The sequence below is a fragment of the Ustilago hordei genome (genome assembly GCF_900519145.1).
Source record: "Ustilago hordei strain Uho2 genome assembly, contig: UHO2_contig_01, whole genome shotgun sequence".
NCBI lineage: Eukaryota > Fungi > Basidiomycota > Ustilaginomycetes > Ustilaginales > Ustilaginaceae > Ustilago > Ustilago hordei.
Genome location: NW_024545270.1, coordinates 777565 through 801865, shown reverse-complemented (window position 1 = coordinate 801865; position 24301 = coordinate 777565). Strand labels below are relative to the sequence as shown.

The 24301-nt window shown below is 51.9% G+C and overlaps 8 protein-coding genes across 8 annotated transcripts; 4 read left to right on the top strand and 4 right to left on the bottom strand.

The window, feature by feature from the left end:
- Positions 1–3052: 3052 nt before the first annotated feature.
- On the top strand, positions 3053–3706 carry UHO2_00246 (uncharacterized protein; the record flags this gene model as incomplete). The annotated part of the gene is made up of 2 exons (XM_041556866.1): positions 3053–3116; positions 3222–3706. The coding sequence occupies 2 exons, from the start codon at positions 3053–3055 to the stop codon at positions 3704–3706; spliced, it is 549 nt and encodes a 182-aa protein (XP_041412800.1).
- Positions 3707–4539: 833 nt separating this feature from the next.
- UHO2_00245 (uncharacterized protein) lies at positions 4540–7986 on the top strand (the record flags this gene model as incomplete). Its single annotated transcript, XM_041556865.1, has 1 exon — positions 4540–7986. One exon carries the CDS (start codon positions 4540–4542, stop codon positions 7984–7986), a length of 3447 nt encoding a protein of 1148 aa, XP_041412799.1.
- A 3977-nt stretch (positions 7987–11963) lies between these two features.
- On the top strand, positions 11964–13022 carry UHO2_00244 (uncharacterized protein; the record flags this gene model as incomplete). Its single annotated transcript, XM_041556864.1, has 1 exon — positions 11964–13022. The coding sequence occupies one exon, from the start codon at positions 11964–11966 to the stop codon at positions 13020–13022; it is 1059 nt and encodes a 352-aa protein (XP_041412798.1).
- A 513-nt stretch (positions 13023–13535) lies between these two features.
- On the bottom strand, positions 13536–14216 carry UHO2_00243 (uncharacterized protein; the record flags this gene model as incomplete). The annotated part of the gene is made up of 1 exon (XM_041556863.1): positions 13536–14216. One exon carries the CDS (start codon positions 14214–14216, stop codon positions 13536–13538), a length of 681 nt encoding a protein of 226 aa, XP_041412797.1.
- Positions 14217–14883: 667 nt separating this feature from the next.
- Positions 14884–16497, top strand: UHO2_00242 (putative alpha-amylase; the record flags this gene model as incomplete). Its single annotated transcript, XM_041556862.1, has 1 exon — positions 14884–16497. One exon carries the CDS (start codon positions 14884–14886, stop codon positions 16495–16497), a length of 1614 nt encoding a protein of 537 aa, XP_041412796.1.
- A 717-nt stretch (positions 16498–17214) lies between these two features.
- UHO2_00241 (uncharacterized protein) lies at positions 17215–18153 on the bottom strand (the record flags this gene model as incomplete). The annotated part of the gene is made up of 1 exon (XM_041556861.1): positions 17215–18153. One exon carries the CDS (start codon positions 18151–18153, stop codon positions 17215–17217), a length of 939 nt encoding a protein of 312 aa, XP_041412795.1.
- Positions 18154–18498: 345 nt separating this feature from the next.
- UHO2_00240 (uncharacterized protein) lies at positions 18499–20203 on the bottom strand (the record flags this gene model as incomplete). The annotated part of the gene is made up of 3 exons (XM_041556860.1): positions 18499–18754; positions 19205–19240; positions 19422–20203. 3 exons carry the CDS (start codon positions 20201–20203, stop codon positions 18499–18501), a joined length of 1074 nt encoding a protein of 357 aa, XP_041412794.1.
- Positions 20204–22072: 1869 nt separating this feature from the next.
- On the bottom strand, positions 22073–23062 carry UHO2_00239 (uncharacterized protein; the record flags this gene model as incomplete). Its single annotated transcript, XM_041556859.1, has 1 exon — positions 22073–23062. The coding sequence occupies one exon, from the start codon at positions 23060–23062 to the stop codon at positions 22073–22075; it is 990 nt and encodes a 329-aa protein (XP_041412793.1).
- Positions 23063–24301: the final 1239 nt, after the last annotated feature.

Sequence of the window (24301 nt, the reverse complement as noted above, 5' to 3'; positions counted from 1 at the left end):
TGGCATGACACCCTCCTCCTCGACCTCTGTGGTCATCATGGGCCGGACTACCTCCTGTTGGCGATCACTCCATCCTTTGTCCTCATGGAACGTTGCTGAGTTGCTCCATTGAATTGATGCAGGCTGGTCCAGGTTGCAAAACTTCCATGCTTTGTGCTCGTCATTGTATCCAATCATGATGGCTGGCTTTGCTCTAGCCCCATACTTGCCCTGCTGGTCCTTCCGTTGAACATGGACCCATGCCAAGCATCTGAAGACTCACAGCTGCTGGGCCAGCTTGTGCACAGTGGTTCCATAAAAGGCCTCATGGGGGATGGTCTTGGTGGCTGATGGGGTGAGATTCACCACATGTGCAGCTGCTGTGATTGCATATGGCCACAGCTCTCTGGGACAAGCTCGACCAATCAGCATTGAGTGCATCTTTTCTTGGACCAATCTGATCGCTCTCTCTGCCCGTCCATTCTGGACACTGATCCCCAGGATGCTCTTTTGCCACTTGAAACCCTCTTGAGTTTGCCAGTCTTCAGCTCCTGAGCTACACCATTCTCCTCCATTGTCGCTGCGGAGCGTTTTGAGTTTCCTGTCTGTTGCTCGTTCCATCCTGGTGATCCACCTTCTCAGCGCCAGGAGTGCAGCACTCTTAGTGCAGAGTGGCTCAACATAGATCAGGGAGGAGAAGTCGTCCACAGCAACTAGTGCATAGTGGTAGTTGGCATGGCCCTTAGATCTGTCATCAAATCTACATGTACCAACTCTAGTGGCACCTCCGCTCTCTTCAACTCCGATTGGCTCATCCGTGCCCAGGTCTGTTTCCCTTGACTGCATGCGTTGCAGTGCTTTGATTCATGATCCATTCTCTCATCAGTGCCGAGGTAGTGCGCCTGGATTTGCCTTGTCTTATCTTGTCCTGGGTGTCCGAACCTTTCATGCCAGAGATAGCTATCTTTGTCTTCCTTCGAGTTGTTGTCTTGGTTTCCTGTGTTCTTATCATCCTCTGGGATGTCATTGTGTCTTCCTGTGTTCTGGCTGTCCTCTGGGACATCGTCGAGTGTCTCTTCCAACTCCAGGGCTAGTGCCTTTCCCTGCATTTTGAACCGCCCTTTTCTTCTGTTCCTCTTGTACTGTATTTGTGTGCTGTCATTTTGCTTAATGATGGTCCCAAACTCATCGAAAGTTACCCATGCACCGTTCTCGATCAAACCTTGTACTGATAATAAATTAGAATTAAGTTTCAGCACATAGAGCACATCCAATAGTTGAATGGTTACATCACCAACCCGAAGGGAGGCGTCTCCTATGGCCTTCACTTGAAGCCTTTCATTTCCAGCCATACAGATCTGACCATCCTTGCTTGTCGAGGTGAGTAGCATTCTTTCATCATTCACCATGTGGTGTGTTGCACCCGAATCAACGATCCAGGTATCCGATGTTGGTTGCTTATCTCTGCCGATCACTAGGAGGGTGCACCCGAGTTCCTACCAACTCGCTTCCTGCACTGGATTGGTGGTGGGTCTGCCCATACTCAGTGCGGTGTTGTTGTTGGTGTTCATGCAGTTGCGAGCAATGTGATTAGGCCCTCCACAAGCATAGCACTTGGGAGGGGCCGAGGGGTTGTGAGGGTCACGCCTGCCCCTGGGTCCTTGTTCTGCCTGGTCTGTGCTTGTGGCAACCCTTGCTGCTCCTCTAATATGGCCAGTGACCTCACCATCCTGTTGCTTCTTTGCTAATGCATGGTAGGCTTCTTCGTACTTACAATCTGGTTTGGCTGTCTTGAGGGCATTGACAGAGTTGGTGTAGAACCAATCTTGTGCTGTGCAGCAGTATAGGGTGGCTTTCTTGAGGTCCTCATCGAGTTGTTTCCCAAGTCGCACAGCATCATTCCAGATAGAATCCAGTTCCTTGCCCAGCCTGACAACATCACGATTGTACAGTCATACAGTGTGGATGTGGTCCTGCAGGCCCGCTCATTTTACCACATCGTTCAATGTTAGTGCCTTTTTGAGCTTAGTGTATAGTGTACTACCAAGTTGGACATGTTCATCTGCACCCCTAACAGTGTATGTATCGATGCGGCTCTCCAGACTGTGGTCGCAGGAGGCATGGATAAGACCTACAAGAGCCTTGTCCAAGTCCTCGTCATACCCCTCGCTTCCCGGTGCTATCTCGCTGTACAGGATTTCCTTCGCATTGCGTACTCATTGCAAACAGTTGATGAAAGTAGGCTCCCAGGTGTGCCAGTTGCTATCAATAAGTTTCTTAATATGGGCAATTGAGCTTGAAACGTCCTTGGGGATCTTTTCTGTCTCTCCTCATGGGGTTTGATTGCTAATGGTGACAAGACCCATCGCCCATACTATTGCCTCCTCTGCCATCAGTGCCAGGTTTGCTAACTGTAGAATTCTAACTACCTGCATGAGCCAACCCTCCTCTTGACCATTGCCTGCAGCTGTGGCTGCTTGATCATCATCTCTCTCATCCCTTCTGGTTTGCCCTGCTCTTGTCGCCAGCGGCATTATGCTGAGCATCGAACTCTTGATGTGTTGAATGTCATGGGTTCGAGCCCCACGTTGGGAGCCAGTTGAAGTTTCGTGTGATTTATGATGATGATAGTAAGAGAGAGAGAGAGCGAGGAAAGAGAGAAGGAGTCTTTATATACAAAAGAAGAGCGGCAGAGAGCCACATCGACTGCGGAGCATAACAAAGCATTTGTCTTGAGTAGGTTGTGACACATGTGGTCCGTGCTCAGATGCACAAGCCTTTTACTCAGCCGTAAGCACTACCTTCACCATCTCTACGCTTTTGTGTGGCTTTTACCTACTTCAACTTGTCTCTCTTACTCGCTCCACCAAAATGAAATCTCACATTTCCCTTGCCGGTGGCGCAGAATATTCGGGAGTCGGCTGTTTTCCGCTCCAATGGCAGTTTCGATGTACCTTTACCTATCATCTTTCGTTTCTCAGCGCAATCCTTTCTCCACTACCACCGCTCCACACACAAGCTTCATAAGGTTCCACCTTCTGTTCATAGCGCTCTCAAAGCTTTCGCCGCAAAGATGCCCCCCGCAGACGATCCCAAGTCAAAAGATAAGGGCAGAACCAACGATGATGGCGACCGAGGTACGTTCATCCCTCACCCCAACCTTGGCCTTTCCCGCTCGGTCCGCTTTCTTTGACACCCTTGCTAACCTTTCTTTGCTCCCCCTCCCTTGATGGTCGCAACAGAACCAGTTGTCGATTTCGACGCGCTGCCGTCCGAAGTTGTCCAGTCCTACGTTTCATTCTATGACCTAGCACAGTCCTACCCACCACAAGAATCATCGCAGGATTCGTCATCCAATGGCCGAAAGCATAAAGCTCGTGCAGCTTCTCCTGTTCCAGCCCCATCAAGTCGAAAGCGTGCCGCTGCCGAGAACAGTGCAGCTGATACAGCAGCCGCGCTGGGTGCGAATGCCAGCAAAGCAAACCAAGACGAGATCGCATGTCCACCACATTTCTTCGACGCAGATGCAGCCACCAACTATCTCAGTCATGTCGCTACACAACACTTTGCATCGCAGCCGGCGCCAAAGGAAGGGGAAGTTGTCGTAGGCTTCTTGTACAAGTGTCGCGCAAAGGGCGAGCTTAACAGGCCATTAGCTCACTACAGGCTCAGTGATGCTGCGGACAAGGCAGGGGCACCAGATGCTATTGCGCAGCCTAGCAGGTAGCTTCCCCTCTACTGCGGGACGCATAAGCGTTTTCATCCCATCTCTGCCTCGCATCATACCCAGTGCTTCGCTTCCGCCTACGCTCCTCCTTATGCTTTTTGGTCAACCTGTATCGCTTCGCATCTCGTAATGTATTCTATCTCTCTCCTTCAGTCAGCGCAAACTTTGTCCGTGTCGGAACAGAACAAAGCGACCTGATCATTGCGGCGGTCATGTGAGCTCGTATGTGCCTCGCACAGCTCTGAGAGGCAAGAGTGGACAGCGTCAAACCATCCTGTGAGTGGGAGCTTATCGCCCCCCGATCTCACCGATCTGTGTGCCTGGCCAAGGCAAAGAAGAAGCATTATTGCTGATTTTCTGCCTCTCTGCGCCTTCCCTTGCGGCGTGCTTCTGGATGCTTTGTTTCTTTCTTTTCACTGATGTCGCCCGATCTGGTCGGTCAAGCTTCAGAGCACCACAGCGAGACAGGCCAAATAGGAATGTCTGAAGATCGGGAAAGTCAGAAGAGTCAGTCAGAATCTCTTGTCCTTCTCGCATCAACCATTCTTGCTTGCTTGCTTTCTCCACTCCACCTTTCCGCCAATGCCTCAACTGTAGGCCAGGATCGTCTCTTCATTGGTTTGATTCCAACCGGAACCATCTTAGCAGCACTCGGACCTCAAGACGACCACGACTGTCAACAAATTTGGCCTCAAAGGTATTTGCTTCCACCAGAACATCCCTGCTTCTCCCAACAACCGAATCAGCACATATCGGCGTGGACGACCTTGTAGCATCACTGCATCCCCAGCACACCTTTCCGAACTCACTTCTGACTGGCGCGTATCTTCGAAATGCCTGCTCGACGCTCCCTCGGCGCCGTGGCTGGCCCGTCAGCCCCTGCCGCGCCGCCCGTGGTCGAACTTCACCCTATCACAAAGCGTCTTCGCAAGATGTGGAAGTTTGCTGCCGTCTGTCAATTCCTCTTTGTCTTCGACGAAGCTTTCGGCATGAGTGGCTTCGAGACCGAGACTCTCGAGACCGACTTTGAGAACAACGAAACCAATGTCGTGCCCGACCTGATCAAGCGTCTCCTCTACACCTTGACACTGGACCGCACCATCGACCTCGACAACTGGCAGCACCATCTTCGTATTCAGTACAATCTTCGCGATGAACACTCGGTCAGCCGCTTTGGTACCGCTGAACAACCGATCGAGTGGGCACAGCTTTCGCTCAATGACAAGGTCACCACGCTCCACGACTTGTGCGAGTGGCAGCTCATGGATCCGGAGAGGTTCCGAAAGCTGGTCAAGTCGGAAGAGAACATCACAACCTGGAGAGTCTCACCGATCGGATGGGATGCTCATGACAATGCATACTGGCTGTTTGACGACAATCGCATCTGGATTCAGCGCCCTGAGCCAACACCGAAAGCACCAGCCAAAGCCAAAGTTCCAGCTAAGAAGGGCACAAAGCGAGCAAGGTTGGAAGCTGCTGCTGCGAGACGTGCTGCTTCCTCGGTAGCCAAGTCGTCGTCTGCACCGAAAGCATCCGGTGCGAAGCGAGGTCGATCATCAGATCTGATGCCGAGCTCTACTCCGTCAAAACGCACACGGTCTTCGCTTGCGGACTCTTCTGCATCAACACCATCAAGACCACCACCACGACGTGGAACGCGCACATCAGCACGATTCGCGCCTCAAGACGACGACTCCGCCGCCAACACACCTTCCAACCACCGCACATCAAGATCAGCGACCGCCTCGTATTCCTCCGATTCGGAACTCAGCGAGCCGCCTGAGGATATGGACGTGGATGAGGACACCAAGCATGAACCCGTCGGCAAAGCTGCCAAAGATGACGACAATGACGCAGAGATGGACAATGCAGAAGCAGAGGACGACAAAGATGTAGAAGAGGAGCAGGACAACAAAGAAGAAGAGGAGCAGGACAACAAAGAAGAAGAGGAGCAGGACAACAAAGAAGAAGAGGAGCAGGACAACAAAGAAGAAGAGAAGGAAGCGGAAGCGGAAGCTACAGAGCAAGAGCAAGAGCAAGAGCAAGAATGGGTCGAGTTCGAGACCATTGTCGTCACCCGTCAAGAGTGGCTCGACTTTGCCAAGCGTTTCGCCAAGTCCAAGGATCCCAACGAGAAGAACTTTCATCAATTCATCAACAACGAGATTCTCGACCAGGTCCTCGCAGCTATGGATGAGATCGAGCGTCAGCGTCAGCTCGAGCAGGCTCTTGCCAATCGAAAGCGTTCCAGCCGTATCGCAATGAAGGAGTCAGAGCGGGAAGAGCGTGAACGTGATCGCGAGGCCCGTGCCAGAATGGAGAAGAAGATGGCAGCTATTCGCAAAGAAGAGGAGCAAAAGCGTCAAAAGGAAGAGGAAGAACAGGAAGCACAAAAGTCAAGGGAGCAGCGTCTTCGAGAGCGAGAAGAGCGTCTTCGTGCACGCGAGATCGACATGGAGACAAAAGCAATTCGCGAAGAAGAGGAACGCGAGCGACGCGAAAAGGAGCGAGAGGAACGCAAACGAAAACGGGAAGAAATCATCGCCAACGGAGGCATCCCGCCGCCGTCGAAGGAATCGACTCCTGTCCAAGGAGATGGTTCCATCTTTATCGATGCAAACGGTCAACCTCTCGAGGAGGAGGAAGAGGAATGGGAGCTCAACTGCGAGGTCTGCGGCAAATCAGCCATCAGCCCACCTGACGAGGATGACGAGATTGTCTGTTGCGAGCAGTGCAGTGTTTGGCAACACATCAAGTGTTGGGATGCCTTCGATAAGCAGGCCTTGGGTCTCAAGAAGAAGCGGGATTGGGAGTCGGTTGATTTCTATTGCTCGAGATGCCGGCCACCGCCTGCAGGTACACCTGTACCTCATCCCGGTGTCCTTTCGAAGCGCGACAAGGCCAGCCCACGAAGCAACAGGAGGGCAAGCAACAGTCCAGAGAGCCCCACACGCGCTGCGCCCGGTGGCAACGCAGAGTCGCCACGTCAGAGGATCAAACTCGTCTCCAACTCCAAGAATGCGGAAGCAACAAAGGCAGCACAGGCGGTGCAGCCACCTAAGCGCACAGAGTCAACGAGCGCCGGTCTTGTCAAACCACCAACGGTCCGTTCGCAAACACTTCGACCTCCTACGGCCGGAGCACAGCCTGCTGAGACGGGCATTTTGGCGTCGTCTGGAGCGGCGTCCAGACCCTCTCGGGCTCCTGCTTCAGTGGGACAGCTCCCCCCACCTTCGAGTCATGCGGTTCCAACAAGAGCAGCAGGCAGTGACAAGCCCACCATTGGTCGCCCACTGCTCCCTCCAGCCTCTGTGGGCAGTAGCAGCAACAATGCTTTCGGTGATCCCAGCAAAGCTGAGGCCGCCAGCGTCACCCTTAACAAGCCAACGAATGAGAGCGCTGTCAGTGGCGCTCCTATCAACGGTGCAGAACTGGGCATGGGAGGAGTGACGCAGAGGCGGCAGTTCCCATCAGTTGGTTCGCCGAGGTCGCCTTCATCTGGACCTGTCCCGAGCCCGGGCACGTCGACGGTGGGCAATGGTAGCGCCACATTGTCGCCTCGATCGGCATCGTACGGTGCGAACTTGGGAAGTGCTGGATACCGTCGACCTTGGCAGGCATCGGGTTCGTTCCCTATGCGTCACACGCCAGCCAAGTCGCCGTTGTCGAAACCCTACGAGTCTCGTCTGCAGAACGGTGAGCGACCAGCAAATGGCTTCAGCCTTGGACCTGCTCGAGCAGCGAGTTGCTCGGCCAGTCGTGGTGCCGGTCAATACGCTAGCCTAGGAGCAACGGCCAAAACGCTCCACCCTTGGACTGCTGTGGTTCCTGCCGCGCCTGCAACGCCTGTTGTGCCTGTTGTGCCTGTTGTGCCTGTTGTGCCTGTAGCGCCAACCGCGTTGGGTAACGTTGCTGGTGGTGCTTTTGTTCAAAACATCTTCGAAGCTCCTGCTCCGCCAAATTCGAGCGAAGCAGCGCCTGCGAATGTATCAACGCTGACGGAATCGCCTACACGACCACAGCTCTCCTCGACCGGATCCGAGGGTGCCAAGGGCCAACAGAAGGAGCCTGGCCCACTTGATCTGGATGCAGGTGTTGGATCGACGAGTAGTCAAGGTGAGATCAGAGATCAAAGGAGAGCATCTTCAGCGGCGGCTCAGGCCTTCCGCACGCTAGAGCATGGTCTCAGCTCGGCACAGCCTGGAGAGAAGAAAGAAGGAAGCTCAGCCCCTGAAGTCAAGGTTGTCGAGCTTGCATCTACGCACATTCAGAGTGCTTGATGAAGGTACATGCTCTTAGGCAGTGCCAACCTTGCTTGTAATCGTACCTCTACCGTCATCATTATGCAATCGACGAACAATCGGAAGAGCCGCATATCCTTTCCCCTCGACTGTTGGTAGCGGCTTTCGGCGACAGCCGACTTGAGATAAGGTTTTGAGGCAAGTGGTTGACATTCTGCGACGTGGAGCGGCCGACAATCACACTGTCCTCTGGAAGCCAAGCGTGAATGTACCTCTGCGCTGTGAGATTCGATAGTGCTTCCGATCGCTGTCGGATGGAGCGATGGCCCTGCCAAGGATCGGCATTCTCGGCCCGCCGTCAAGGAGTGGAAGCAGGTGATCTTCAAGTCGATCGACGATGTGGAAAGCTGTTCAAGTGTTTGAGGCTGATAAGTTGCATGCCGAGGCCCAAATGAGTCTGTGCCGCATCGAGGTCGCATTAGTCCGCCTCGTTTCCTTGATATGATTTCGAGGTTTGAGTTGAACTGCAAGCTTGGCACCCGGTCGAACCGGCTAGCAAACGAGTTCGATACCGAGTCCCTGAATTCAGCCTGAGATGAAGTGCTCTCCACACAAGCAAAATAGTCGGAGCACTGTCGTTGGTGGCACGGATGTGGCATCATGGACGCTCGTTGACTGCAACCTTGGTGTGAAAGCAAGTTGAATACGGATCGGCCACTCACCCGCAAGACGAGATTGCCGCCATTGTGCTTTCACTGAACCAAATAAGGTTTGGTGGACAGGAAATTTCATTCGCTCGAACAAACAGCGTGAGGGTGTGGGAAGAATGGCGAAGTGGCAACTGGATAATGTTTGGCTCCAACACATTCTGGCTTTCGAGCAACAGAAGCATTGACTTGCCGCTTTGGCCTCGGTCGTCGTTTCTGGATCGTACGAAAGAAGCGGCAGGAGCGCTAGTGAACTCTACTCGTTCAGCACAAGATTACGAAGCCAAAACTAGAGTCAATTCAATGGCAACGGTAATGCTGGCGGTGATCGTGCTCGGGTTCACAAGCTTTTCTCCTTTCTTCTCAGGATCCAAGAGACATGAAGCGGCAGAACAAAGGAGAAGGCACTTGTGAAGCGCTACAAGCTTTCCTTTCCTTGCTGTCCTGTCCGCTCTGCTAAGGCACATTGCCTTTGTCTGGATGCAGGGACCGCCTCTAAGCGGGAGATAGTCGGAACTGGGCCGAAATCGAACGCTTGTCTCCTTTTTCACCCCTTTTTCACCCTTTCCGACCCTTCGCTTGCGGGATCGGTAAGCTGCCGAGGTGTCTAGACTTCGAGAAGGACCGTGTCTAAGCGAGGCAAGCTGACTTTGAAGGGTCCAGGCCCTCTGCTATCTGGCGGTACAGCCGACAATTTCTTCTACGAGCCAATCATTGGCATAGCTGCTAAGAGACTGGCCGTTTGCCTTGCCGTTGCGAGATGGGTCTCAGCGTTGCTTTCCTTTCGTGAGGGCCGATGCTCAGACGGGATAGCCGAATCTTAGCCGTTCACGAGAGACCCGGCGATTCCTTATCTCCAGCAGCACCTGACCAGTGAACAAAGTTGGCGCCTCATTTGGAAGAAGTGTTGCTAAGATCACAAAATGCTGAGTCGTCGCCATATCGTCGCGGATGTTGCTCCATCTCCTCGTCTTGGTCCCTGCCAATGTTTATTTTCACTTCATGTTCGAACTGTGTGCAGAGAGGTTTGAGGTGTCAAAAAGCTACTCCCGCAACCCGCCGCTGCCGCACGGACGCTTGGAGCGCTTCTTTAGCCAGGAAGAAGAGCGGATCAGCTCAAACATGCAGTCGATCACCAGAAGAGAGGTCATGGCTAAAAAATGTGATCTTCCGGAAGGTGAGAAAAAATAATTAAAGGGCTTGCATTTTGGCGTGTCAACAGAAGCCGAAACGACAGAAGGCGACGCGTTGTGTGTTGTGATGCAATTGAGAACATCATGCAGTGTGAAGTGATTATCACGCAGTGCAGCTGCTTCACGACCCACCATCGCAAAGAGGAGGTCTACAGTCCCGGCAGCGTGGCAGACATCACGCCTTTCATTCATATTTTCCTGTGACTGCGACTGCGACTGCGACTGCGACTGCGACTGCGACTGCGGCTGCGGCTACTTGCGGGAGAAAGAACATTGCAGCAATCCACGTTGGCAACCCACCTTACGCCACTCATCGGAACAAAAAAAAAAGCCAACTTCTTTGCTTTCTGAAACGACGAACAACAGGGTTGGCCGATGGAGAAAAGCTCGACAAGAGCCTTACAGTGCTGTAGCCGTCGGAGTCGAATCCTGTAACAAGCTTGTTTTGACGCTGTTCTTTCGCTGCCGAGTGAATTGGCTCGGCTTACAGACGGAAACTCTTGCTTATCTCCAGCTATCAGAAACGCGATCGCTCTTCAGCTGACAACGCCCAGATTCAAAGCTTTGCATGGTCAAAGGTGCGGTGATGGCACTACCACAAAATGAAGTGAAGCATAAAGTGAAGCACGGGCCTCGTGATCAGAAGAAGAGGCCCAAGTTCAAGCTCGAAGAGCGTGAGACAGCCGGATCGAGCTCCGTGATCTTCGCTGCTAACTGGCGAACTGTGTATGTATGGAAGTCGGAAGCCATCGGATCGTGGGACGGAATGAAGGAGGGTCCCGGACGGTCACATCACACCATTCAGCAGAACTTTTAGAGTTTCACTTCACTCACAACCCAAGCCAAAAGCAAGTAAAAAGCCAAGCTCGGTCACTCGCTCGTACACTCACACCAGAGCCCAAAAAAAAGAAAAAAAAAAAAAAGAAAAAAAGAAAAAAAAAAAAGGAAACGACGCAAACCGGTGGGGCTCAGTTAAGGTCAGCTCGTCGATAACACAGCATTGTGGGTTCTTCGACAGCATTCCGTCCGTGCGGAGAAGGGAAGGCTACAGTACAGTATAACAGCGTCGAGTGGAATCCCTCTTCGGATCACTCTCGACGATACAGCCGGCAATCACAGTCCGAATCTACCGTTGTTGGTTATCAGCCCACCACACTGCTCAGCTTCCCGTTTGCTACATCTTGGTGGGTCTGCTCCACTCTATCATGGCGCTTGGCTGCCGTGCGGTGTCTTTTTTTTCTTTTTTGCCCCATCTTTGACCGTGCGTTCATTCGTGATCCAATTTGTGGGTTCACTTTTTTTTCTCTTTGCCATGTGGAGCCGATGCTGAGATATTCTTTCTCCTTCATATTAGACTGACGCTTGCCAGGATGTGCGAATGTGACTGTAGCAAGGCAGCAACCTTGAGCCACTTTCCGACAGCTTCTGCTATCTTTTATCTTTTATCTTCTTTTTCTTCTTCTTGACTGGTTCTCAGTTCTTCTTGCTGTAACACTGCGGAAGAAAACCGATGAAGCACAAATCACAGAGCACGCACCTCGTCAGCATAACGACGTAAGGACATTCATTCAGCTGTCACACTACGCAGTGCGGGTCAGAAGAAATGAGAGCAAAACCCCTCTTCACTGCACCTTCGAATGAGCTTCTTGTTGTGATTCGGCAAAGGATATATACTTGGACCCTTTTCCTGCTTCCCTCCCGACCTGACAACTTGTCCATCAACATACATCGCCATTAAAAGCATTTTCTTCCGCACCTCATACTTTTTCCGCATTTACCTCAATCCTTTTGCAACCCCCGTTCCAATCATCAGAACACTAGCCACTGCGCTTTCTGCTCGTGCCTCCTGCTATCGACGCCATTGTATCGTCTCTTTTATCACATTCTTGTTCCAGCCAGTCACACTTCTTCAACCCTGCGCCTCCACAGTCTCGTTCTTGCAAACCTCTGCTACTCCTCTCTTCTTCGACACATCGACACATCCACTTCTCTCGAGCTCATTTCCTCCATACTACCCTCCTCCATACTATCCTCCTCCATACTATCCTCCTCCATACTATCCTCATCCTCACGTCTGCTCTTGACCCAGCAGCTTCTCCACAGTCACAAAGCAACAATGTTTGCTACCACTAACGACCTCAGTATGTGCTCCCGAGCCGTTGCAAAGCCTCCCTGCCCTCAGACAAAATCCGAGTCTAGCATTCTCCCGACGAAGCACACTATCAATCGCAACAAAAAGCATCTCTTCAAGGCAACTTCTGTGGACTCTGCCGATGAGATTCAGGTCATCGAAAACCAGCAGGCCGCCATCCCTATTCAGACCGCTCACGATCCTAGACCATCCGATCGACACTCGGATCTCGACATTGGCAGTGTCCACGCTCACAGACGGAGGTCATCTCCGCTCTTTGAAAGGCGAAAGAGAGACGACATCGACCTGCTTGGCGAATCGATGGATAGCAGCGACGACGAATACAGAGTCACCTCGGCTCGCGACTCGAACGACAGAGGCCGAGGACGACGCATCAAGCCCTTGCTACATCGCAAGCAGACCCACCCTCCTCATCGACAGCAGCGAAGCGACTACAACATGGCCGACATGACTGCCTACTCGCCGCGCCTCGGCTATCCCGTTGATTGCGGCTACAGTCCCGATGCAGTCTCTAAGCAATACACACGATATCACAACAACGAAAATATGCACAAGCATGCTCATCGATCTCATCAAGGCCATGACAAGCCTTTCAACGTCCCTCCTCCCGTGCCCTCTGGGATTGAGCACGAGGCTATGGTCTTCGACAATTTCGAAGACATCAGCTCCATCTACTCGGCCTCCGAACAGGAGCAGGAGAACCAAGACCCCTTCGACACTCATCTCCACTTTGTGCGTCCTGCCATGCCGATTTGCACCAATCCAGGTGCATTTGTCACACTCGAACCTCTCGTCACTCCCACAAGCTCGTCGAATGGAGGACTACAAGACACGGAACAAGCGAGCAGTCAAGCGAAACGGAATCGCCTCGGACATCACCGAACTGCCAGCGAGCTCTTTCCTACATGCTCTGCCAACTCCAAGCTGGTCGATGTCCGAGCTACTCGCCGTCGCGCTACTGTGGGGGCCGAAGCTGCTTACCGCTTTCCAACTTTGAGTCGTCGGGGTGACCTTTCAGCTTGATGTGATTGCCGGGCCAAAATCCGCTCAGCAGCCTGAGTCGGAGCAAAGATTTGTTTGAGTCGAATGATTCAAGTCACCGCTCAAGATGCCACATCCATTGGTCTTGCCTGTCTGCTAGCCTGCTACCGCTCATTCAATCGAAGAGATTGCGATCTTGATTTGATTTGCAACTTCTGTGTGAGAGACATCATAGATCTGGTGACCTGAGCTCGTGCCAATGAGATGAAGGGGGCATTGCTTCTCTGCAAGTGCACGATGGACGTAAGGGAAGACATTGAAGAGAGGGTTGGTCAGCTCGAGTGGTTACTTTGATATCAGCACGAACAGATGACTTGAACGTACGAGAGGTGTGGTGGAAGGTAAGGCTTTCCTTGCTCGTCGAATTCGACTATGTGAGAGACCTCGACCGCTGGTCGACCCTTGCAGCTGCGGGGTGAGAATGGACATCGGACAACAAAGGGAGTCAGTATGTCTTGGCTGCCTCCGTCTCCGCGCGGAAACGTATGTTGAAACTTACATTCGAAAGATCCGGTCAATAGTATGGCAAAAAGCGCGATTCATGTGAAAGTCGCAATAATGCTGTGTGAGCTCTGCTAGCCGGCATCCTGAACTCATTGCCTCTGCTCGGCTCTCTGGCTCGCATAACACCGGTTTGCCGAACATCCCGAGTGGAAGCATCGACATCAAGCTATGCCACAATGACGAAACTGATAAGCTTGCGCTTCGACTTGCTCCGCCGTTCAGCCGAGACGCCAGTGGTACAACGGGAACATCGATTCCAGGCCCCGAATCCCTTGCTTCCAGAGCATGCTGTTTGCCAGCATTGTATCCGCGATACGTACCCATCAGGTACATACAAGCACCCACAGACGTCGCAAGAGCAATCAAGGTACGATTGGACCACTTCTGCTCTGGCCAGTTTGGTCTGCCAGCACCTCGTCCACCTCGTCCTCTATTGAGCTCTTCGAGCCTTTGTGCTTGAAGCTTCGCTAGCCTTGACCTAGCGTCGCCGTCGGAAGCGTTGTTGTTGCGCTGAACTGCGGCGACACGAGCTGCGTGTGGGTTGGTCGATGTTGCCGGCTGTGAAGCGTTGCAGCGAGGTCCGGCCCGAGATAGACAGCGAATCGGAGTTGTTCGGGTCAAATGTACCGGTGCTATGCTGCGTAGAGCTGGTGGTGTCGCTATCGGGAACATGTTGTGTGAATGTGGTCGAGTGTGTCGAGGGTGATGGTCAATTGGCATATTTCTGGTAACCCTCAAAGTCTTTGTGGAGGCTCCTCGACTGCCGACTGCCGACTGCCGACTGCCGACTGCCGACTGCCGAAATATTGGATTCAGCGCTCTTGGCGAAATGGAGGGTGAGGAAATGGAGCCAAAAAAATGTGGCCTAGAAAATCCTTCGAAAAAAGGGCGATGGACTGGGTTGTGTTTGTTTGTCAAGCTTTGCCGGGAAGAACATGAAATCTGTTGCGCGAGACGTCACCCCACAGCACAGTCAAAGCCGGCGTAGGAGCGGACCCTGGAATCGACCACAACAGCAGCTCGACATCGCCGTTCGACCGTGAAACTCTCTCGTGCAGATCAAGACCACTCTACTCGAGATTGTCGTGGTCTGATAAGCGAGAGGATGCAGTCCAACGGTACAGCCCAAGAGCTCGCTCGCCAAAGCGGTGCAGAGCGTGCTATGCGACAGCTCGCTAAGACGTGAGAAGATCCTGTTTCTTCTCATCTCTCTCTCCTCCCAGACCCTTGCCCTCACCTCCTCTTCTCGTTATAAGCCAGGCCGTTATCTTGCCTTTTCTTCAACCCTCTTTCTCTCACAGACCTTCACTCCTCCCAATCCCAGGAAAAGAACGGCAAGATGGCTTCCTCCGCCAACAAGCACTCGGACAAGCTCGAGCACAACTACACCATGATGCAAGCCTTCGAGTGGTACACCCAGGGCGAAGGCAAGCATTGGAAGTGGCTCGGCGAGAACGCAAAACGTTTTGCCGACATCGGCATCACCGCTGTCTGGATCCCTCCGCCCACGAAAGGAGCCTCAGCTTCGAGCACTGGCTACGACATCTACGATACTTGGGACTTGGGAGAGTTCGCTCACCCCAGAGACAAGGAGGCCGGTGTCCAGCCTCCCAACCGTACCAAGTATGGAACCCGTCAAGAGCTTGAGGCTGCTCTCAACGAGCTTCGCAAGAACGGCATCTCGATCTACGTCGACGCCGTACTCAACCACCGAATGGGCGCTGACGAGCTCCAGACCTTCAAGGCTCGCATGGTCGACCAGAACGATCGTTCCAAGCTTATCTCTGATGCCTACGACATCGAGGGCTGGACCAAATTTACCTTCCCAGGCCGTAATGGCAACTACTCGGACTTCAAGTGGGGCTTCGAACACTTTACCGGAGTTGACTGGGATCAGAAGGCCCAGACCAAGGCCATCTTCCGTATCGAGGGGGACGGCAAGCAATGGGCTACAGACGTCGACAAAGAGAATGCTAACTACGACTTTCTCATGGGATCAGATGTCGACCATGCTCACCCTGATGTCCAGAAGGATCTCCTCGACTGGGGTGCCTGGATCATGAGCAACTTCCCTGTTGCCGGATTCCGTTTCGACGCGGTCAAGCACATGTCGCGCGATTTCCTGCACGACTTCGTCAAGCACATCCGTGAGGAAGCTCGCAAGCTCCGCAAAGAGCGAGGCATCGAAGCTGCCGACGAATCCCAAGGTCCCATCGCCTTCAGTGTCGGAGAATTCTGGAAGGACAGTCTCGATTCTTGTCTCAAGTATCTCACCAACTTCGGAGACGAGCAGTTCTCTCTCTTCGACGCTCCCCTCCACTACAACTTCAAGGAAGCCGGAGATGCAGCCGAGAACTATGACCTTCGTAAGATCTTTGATGGGTCCATCGTTCAAGCTCGACCCATTGACGCCGTCACTCTCGTTGACAATCATGACACCCAATCCGGTCAAGCTCTCGAGTCGACCGTTCCGGCTCAATTCAAGCCTCTCGCCTACGCTCTCATTCTCATGCGACTCGATGGCTACCCATGTGTCTTTCTTGGAGACCTTGACGGCTGCAACACTACCGGTATCGACAATGGTGAAGGCAAAGCCGAGCCCATGGCTGATCTGGACAAGTTCGTCAAGGCACGCAAGTACTATGCTTATGGAGAGCAGCGCGATGTTTGGGATCACCCCAACTGCATTGCTTGGGTTCGCACGGGTAGTAAAACCGACGACAACGATGCTGGATACGATGCTTCAGCTACCATCATCTGCAATGGTACTGAGCAGGGCTCGAAGCCAGTCGAGGTCGGAAAGAGGTATGCTGGGCAGAACTTTGTTGATGTCATTGGATGGTTCCAAGGTGAACAAAAGGTCAATCATGACGGCTGGGTTGAGGTCCACTGCCACCCTCGCTCCGCTTCCATTTGGGTTCCTGAGAACTCCAAACACCGTCAATTCTTCTGAACACACACTCACGACAATGATTTTTAAACATAAACGAGCAATAGATAGAACTCATGTGACAGAACAAGTGTTGACTACATTAGTATTGCCTCGCCACAGTGGCTGTTGTGCGCGCGACAGTTGCATGAGTGATCAGCTGCTAAGACATGAGGTAGCAAGACATGGGTCTATGGCTGCGCAGAATTTCTAGCCATCCTTACGCCCAGAACGGGAGGGTCTCAAGGGCAGTTCGAGATCTACATCTTGACACTGCCCAGGCGGATGGAGGTACGATGGATGAAAGCCGGGCGGGTACAATGGCTCTGACTGCGATCGCCACTGCTACATCTCAGCTGCATAATGAGGTGGATGCTGGCGTAGGCGAGGCGACAGCTGCCCTTCAATGTTGAAGAAAGCACGTTCATCTCCTGGAGCTTCAGCATGCTGATCAACATATGAAAGTCAACCCAGTTCGGGGAGGACGGAATCGCTTCCTCGAAGGCGAAAAAGACCAGCACCCATCACAGCTTCTCTCATATGCAGGTCAGTCAGTATCGGAAGTGACACACAGCAACAAGGGGGGCAGAAAGCGTGCGGATAAAGGTCGATTGCGGCCAGGAACTGGATGAGGATCCTCTCCCGCCCATTACTAAGATAGGATGAGTGCAGTGATGAGCGTTTCGGTAAACGAAGAGTTAAAGAGAAACAAACCATTAAAGCTAGGCAAAGACTTGGCAGTCAAGGAGTGGTAGGTTGCAACAAAGCACGATTTGAATTCTTCACAAGTTCCAACTTACCTATGACCGAGACCCAATCTCCAACTGTGAGAGGACTACTGTGCCCCGTCTTGTAAGCCTTCAGTCCTAGCAGCACCGAACGTGTCATGATGGTTTTACTCTCCAGCATGCCCACGAATTGAAACGCCAAGCGACGCTGCCGTGGGAGCTCATAGAGCCTCCAAATGTACATGTGATACTTTGCCTCTCGAACAGGGTTCATTTTCCCGTGCCTACTAGCGAAGTTGGACGCACCATTGTTGCTCCCCGGAACAACAAAGTAGCCGGGTTTGTACTCTAACAAATGTGCTCTCCAGGATCCCATAGCCTCCCTGGCTAGCTCAAGAGTGAGATGCTCTCCATCAAAAGGGAGAGTGGAGATACCGAAGCTCGATGAGCGAGGCTTCAAGCTGTGGAGTTCCACTTCCGCTTCTTTGAGAATCGATTGTCTTTCTAGTATGCTGAGAGGGGGTGGTAAGACGATTGATCCCGAACGTTCGAAAAGGACACTTGGTAGTACCTCTCGCTTGGGCACGTATTGCCTGATTTCAGGGATGGTAGGATGGTAAGGGCCGCTTGAGAGGGATGAACTTCCGGGTTCACTGCCAGGCGATGGCAGAGAGCTTGCAAACCTAGGATCTGGAGCAGTGACAGGGTACGACGGAAAAACGTCCAGATGAGGATGGTGAGGGTTGCAGACCGGCTGGAAAGCCTGAGGAACAGGGTGCTGCGCTGCATGAACCTCGGTTGGGAGCCACCCTGTCTCGAAGAATGATCGAATGCCGCCCGCATCATGATTTTTCACCAAAGCATTGACCTCTTGCCAAAAATCACCGCCGGCATGAGCGAGCCCAAAGAGCGTTGAGAGCAGCAGATAGAGCACAAGGACGACCATCTGCATTTTGGGAACGGGATTTCGTTGGAGCCGGAAAGCCGTACTATGTGATCGTTGACGAGAAGAGCGAGAGCTATTGCGACCTTTAATACTGTTGGCTCGCCTCAAGATGGTACATAGAGCTCCTTCGAAAAGTCCATTGGTTTCAATTCAGAAGGCACGGTCCGACTCGAACATGAGCAGGGTATTTCAATGTACTCTCTTTGTCGATAGCTTTCGCACTTTGCACCACAGCACTTTTGTACCTTCATGTCTCGGTGTCTAAATGCACCAACTCAAGTTCGCAACAGCACCAGATCAATCTCGTCATTGTACCATTTCATTTTGCATTTCTTGCAATCAAAGCAAAGCTCAAGCCAGGGCCCACAGGTTGGCAAGGTCATTGGGGAGCTGCATTGAGAGCTCTTCGTCACCTTCACTCGTGTTGTAGTGCTGCTCTCGGCCTAGCGCTTCACCCTTGATGGCCCTAAGCAGGTTCCTGTTGACTTCTCTTAACCAGCCTTTGGTCATTTCCGGGATTAAAGTAGTCTCCAGAGAAAGCGTCTTGCACTTGGCACGAGGCATGAAGATCGTGGTCACAAAGCACAGGCAAAAAATTGACTCAGCACTGCAAAATGAAATGGTACAATGACGAGATCGATCTGGTGCTGTTGCGAACTTGAGTTGGTGCATTTAGACACCGAGACATGAAGGTACAAAAGTGCTGTGGTGCAAAGTGCGAAAGCTATCGACAAAGAGAGTAAAAGCCGAATGAAGTGCATTCATGACTACTTCATCACAACAGGATTGCACAGTCACACCCGACGCATGACGCATTCATGTTAGACTGCTAGGTCCCACCCAAGTAACCACGCAAGTTGCTGTAGAGCAACCGAGATCATTCTCGCCGAAACGACGAACGTACCAATGTCAGCTCACACCACCGGCAACGATGGCAATGGCGTGTCGACAAACGCTAGAGATGCAGGCGTACCCCGGCCCGGATCTGTCGTGCTTCACCCACAATTGATCAGTGACGATGCCAAGCGTTTCAATATAACTTGCCGTGAGATGTTACCTTAAACTATTCGTCTGCTGTAGAATTGACGATACGCTGTTCGAGACTAAGTAATCAGCAGTGAAGGAGGGCGAGCGACTATCGCTATACTCTGGCTCTACTAGGCAGTGGAATATCTACTCCCGTTCTACTCTCCCATTCATCACGGAACAATTGTGAGGGAACAAGGACAGAGTCCGGTCCCACTACTTCTGCATTTTCACGGTTGATGACGTACCTGAGAAGCCTCGTAGTGTGTGTTTTGGTCAGTACGCCTGTTTCTAACATGCCAACGAGCTGGAAGATGTTCAAGCTTTCAACTCCTTTTACTGGAACATGTTTCCAGATAAACATTTGGTACTTGCTCTCCCTCACCCCCAGCATCCCTGCTTCAAACTGATCTGTGCTTGGCTCAACCCCGAGGCGCCTTGGAATGACAAAAAGACCAGACTTGATCTTCTTCAAATATTTTGCTTTTTTGAACTCCCCCAAAAGGTTGGGACCTATACTATGTCCAGCAAACGGATGCTGCAAGGTGGCCTTCGTTGTGGTGGTAAGGTGAGTCGCGACGCTTGTGAGGATTTTTTCTCTTTCTGCCGGAGTTAGAGGCGGTACTTTGCGAGCAATGCCCATCACAGGGTGGGATTCACGCCCGAACGCGCTTGGCGGCATGTCGCCATGAGTTGCAGCTTGAAGTGTTGCTGGTTGAACTTGAAAGGAAGCTACTGTAGACATGCGCTGGCTTGTTGAAGCAGAGAGCGGATTTGACAGCCAATACTGCGGCACAAGTTGTTGTGGATGAGACACAATCGGGTCCTCGGGATGTGGTGTCACTGCATGAGCCGTAATGGTTTCTAAATCCACCGATGACGCCTTTGACGCTCCCAGATATTCTCGTGCCGCTTCGTGGTTTGTTGAAATCTCGAGTATTTCCTGCCAGAAGTTGCCAGGAGCTGCTCCGATGCTAAAGCCTGTTAGGATGATTAAGCACGGCAGAAGTGCAAAACCGCGCATCTTCATGGCAAAGGAGTTGGAAACGTTCTGGAGGGTGTTTATAACGAAGAACTTCCAAGATGATCACTTAGTCTTAGTCGCCTCAATAGATTGCAGGAATGATGTACAGCAAACTTTATATAGACTTGACTGAACGGCAAATAGCTATCACATTACACCCAGAGCAGCACAGGAGATAAACAAGTCAACGGCATCCTGACGGAACGCAGCTCCGGATAAAAGTTGCGACGCCGTTCTTGCCGGTGTGAAGCTGATCTGCGACCGGTTGCACGCATCACTTGGGAACACCCAAAGTCGCTGGATGAGGTTTGTGTAGCCTGTCAAAACTGTGCGGAATTGAAAGCTTCTACTCACGGCGGGTTGCTGAAGACCTCCTCGGCATACTCGACCCTCGAGTCAACTTTTCTTCATTATGCGCTCCGGAGAGGACGGACGGATACTCGACTTTCTCACACCAGCTTCCCACAGCGTTTACTCTTGTGCTGGCGGATACACTACAAGATCGATTACACAGTCAGGGCCAGGCAGAGTCAAAGTACAGATGAAATTTTATGTGGGCTGTTGCATCGGAGCTGTGAGAATTTGGCTATGACAATGTTATATCTGATAGATCCCACTCAGCCTTGCGTTTGTGTCGCTTCAAAGCGTTTGAGATCAAGGTAGCCAGAGCAATCTGGCAAAGACGAGCCACAAAGCCGGCTCCGAAGACTAGAGCTTGCTAACAAGAACGACTTAATGTATCGCGATGTTCTGCATGTTAGAGGGATACCGGCTCGCGCTAGACCGGTGATCCGGTAAAAGGGGCCGTCATACCGGCTAACAGACATCCGAGAAGGAAGGAGGTTTACCCGTCACTGTTTCCCGTCATGTTCGGCACCATAGTGTGGATATATGAGGAGCGATACTTAGTTGCTCGCTGTGTAGATAATGTTTCCTAGGGCCTTCAAGTACGTTAGAAGGGAAGCTTGGAATTAAGGCGTGAAGGGGGAAGGGAGGGAGGGAGGGAGGGAGGGAGGGAGGGAGGGAGGGGGAGGGGGAGGGGGAGGGGTTGCGAATCGCCTCTATATATACCTTACATGTCTGGCTGTGTTCTAACTGTGTTCTGCTGAGCGCCCGAGGAGCGCTCCTAAATACAAAGGGAAGCGATAGTGATCAAAGGGAAGCGATGGTGATCAAAGGGTGGTGATAACGAACAAAAGGTAGTGAGGATTCATGTGAGAGAATCAAAGGGTCCGTAAGGGGCTTCCGACGCGAGCTCAGACAGGCCGTCTGGAACATTCACTCTTCCTCATCTGTACTTACCGTTCGTCGTCGTCGTATGCAATCAAGATGCGTCCTACCACCTAACTCGTTATCATCCCAACACTGCAGACCACTTTATCGAGCACGCTTTTTCACATGCCTTCTAGCACCACAACATTATGCGTATCAACATCTGAGAAAGCTTACTCTAGAATGCTTGATGAAGATTAAGTCACTACGTAGGCATTGATGTTCGGAAAGCTAATCCGGCAGATCAAGAAGTGAGAGACCGTCATTTTAGCCCCATCCAGGCTGATCAAAGTGTGTCGGGCTAGTTGAAGCATGTGTGATCGGCGATAGATGCATGCAAATGCAAACTTCGCCGAGCCCACACAACAATCGCCAACGTCGCTCGCTTGGATTAAGTGCGTTGCCCGGGCCGACCGTCGAAGCCAAAGACGCCGGTCACCAGGCAGCCGGTGTTTTCCTCCCAAACCTCACGCTCACTATCCATGATGTCGCCTCATTGGCCCCTAGCATAACACGCGCACATAAGGAGGATTGAGACATATATAAGCACCCGATTCAACATGTACCTAGAATAGCATTACTTATCGCAATCGACACTTGTGATCACTGACTTTGACGCACCTCCGATTGATCTCGACGACGCTCTTCAACTGGGCTGCCCTTGGAAATCAATTCGTTAAAAACGAGAATGGAATCCGATCCAAGCGCTTGAGCGCCACCACTACCGGTCAAGTACTTAGGCATACTTATAACAGCATTACGGCTCACCACTCCTGCCTCTATCATGCCAATAAGCTGAAAAATGTTCAGGGAAGCCTCTCCGGGAACCGGTACAAGGTTCCAGACATACATCTGGTACTGGCTCGCTCTTACACCTTCCATTCCAGCTGTAATCTGCTCCGGGTTAAGATTTTTGTCCCTGCCCCGTTGGACGACGAAGGAGTCAGGCTGAATCATTCTCAGATACCTACTTGAGGTGAACTCGTTCAACAATCCCTGACCTATACTATTACCACTGAAGGGATAAATCAAGTTCGGAATCACCTGCGTTTCGATATTACTCGCGACGTTCATGAGTATCCCTTCCCTTTCGGTCTGAGTCAGAGGTCTGGGTATCTTGATCTCCTTTTGAATCCTTGTCAAACGATTGGCTATTAAAATGGATGTTCTTGACGACGGCTCAACATGAGAGGTTGAAGCTTGAGCTGAAGGCAGCTGATCCACATGAGCTGCAGCTTGAGCTGTTGTTGGATGAGCCCAATGAGGCACAGCTTGAGGTGGCGCCAGCTCAGTCGGATGGAAAACCAGGTTTGACTCATGCTGGCCAGCTGAAGAGGTGGGGTCCCAGCTATAATGTTGCGGCGGGAAATACTGGGGATCCAGCGAGTTGGACCAGTCAGGTACCGAAAACCTAGACTCAGCTGGAATGGTTACAGGATTTGTGTGCAAGCCTGCAATGACTTCTGTAAGTGCTTGAACTATTTCCAACTTATCAGCTCTAATACGTTCCTCCAACGAAGGGCTGCCGAGCGGTAATCCGATGCTGAAACTCGCCAGAATGGCTACGAAGATCAGGAGTTCGAGGTTGCGCATGTTCGTAACCATCCCGGGCAACACTTTCTGACGAAGAACTTGTTCAAGTGATGAGATCTGTTCATGTCAACATTGCTGGGAGCAGGCTTTAAGTAGACATGACCGTAAGACAAGAAACTGCCAGACTGCCACCAAGTGAGTCATCAGACGGACGGGAAGAGCGGTGTTCCTGGGCAACGACTCAGCGTCAATCGATGGTACTATGCAGCCCGGCGGTGGACGACGCACTGATTGTGAGCAGGCCCCACCATGCAGTACTCCCTGTGGGTCAAAGAAGACCTGATGGTCTATGTACTGTACTCCCTCTTTGTCGATTGCTTTCGTGATTCACACCAAAGCACGTTGTACTTTTGTTTCAAATGCAAGCCAACTCAAGTTTAAAGCTTCACAACACCATTCTTGTATTTCACTTGCTTGCATCCTGTGGGTCTTCTCCAAGCTGGTTCTTTCAGAGCGAAGGCGCAGAGGTCATTCCTCCCTTTTTGCGGGCGACGTCAGGGTCAAAGTAACCGCTGTGTTTGACGGCCCAAAGAGGATGGCCTAGGCCTTGATCGGAAAAAGCCCGTTGCTTGTGGATAGCATTCTAGGTGGGATTGCTCCGCCGACACATGGACTTCTGCGTAGGTCATCATTCCTCGACAACCGCTCAATCGCCTTTGCAAGGCTGCCTGTCCAATGACTTCCTCGTTTCGAAGCTGTGGAAGTTTGCTTTCAACACCTTCATAAAATGCCCACTTGGTAACAAAGATATCTGGACAATATGTGCATACCGATGTGGCAACCTCCGTCATCACATCAAATGACTCTTTCCTGACTATTAAATCAAGCCTCGACAACCCGACCCAACCTTCGGCCTTATTTGGGCCACTCTGCACGGTGTCTTCAATACATTCCCTTTGCAACAACGCAACTATCTGAAGTGCGCTCGTAACCGTCATGAAGCCAACGATGTTTGTTGTCACACCCCACCCGTCCCACTGCGAAACACAAGTTACCCATCCGTGTGAACGTGATTGCAGGCAACGCCTATTGTTTGCGTCAGGGATCTGCTGAAGTTGCTTCGACAAGTCTTACACTCAGACATAGTGCAAAACTTCCCGGAAAGCTGCCAACGAGTTGAATTTAGATACACCACTAGGAGACCACGGTCAGGCACTCCTTTATCTGATGTTCTATGTAAAAGGCTTGTCTTCTCATAAAGAGGTAACGACTGAGCTAAGGGCATATATACATGTTCTA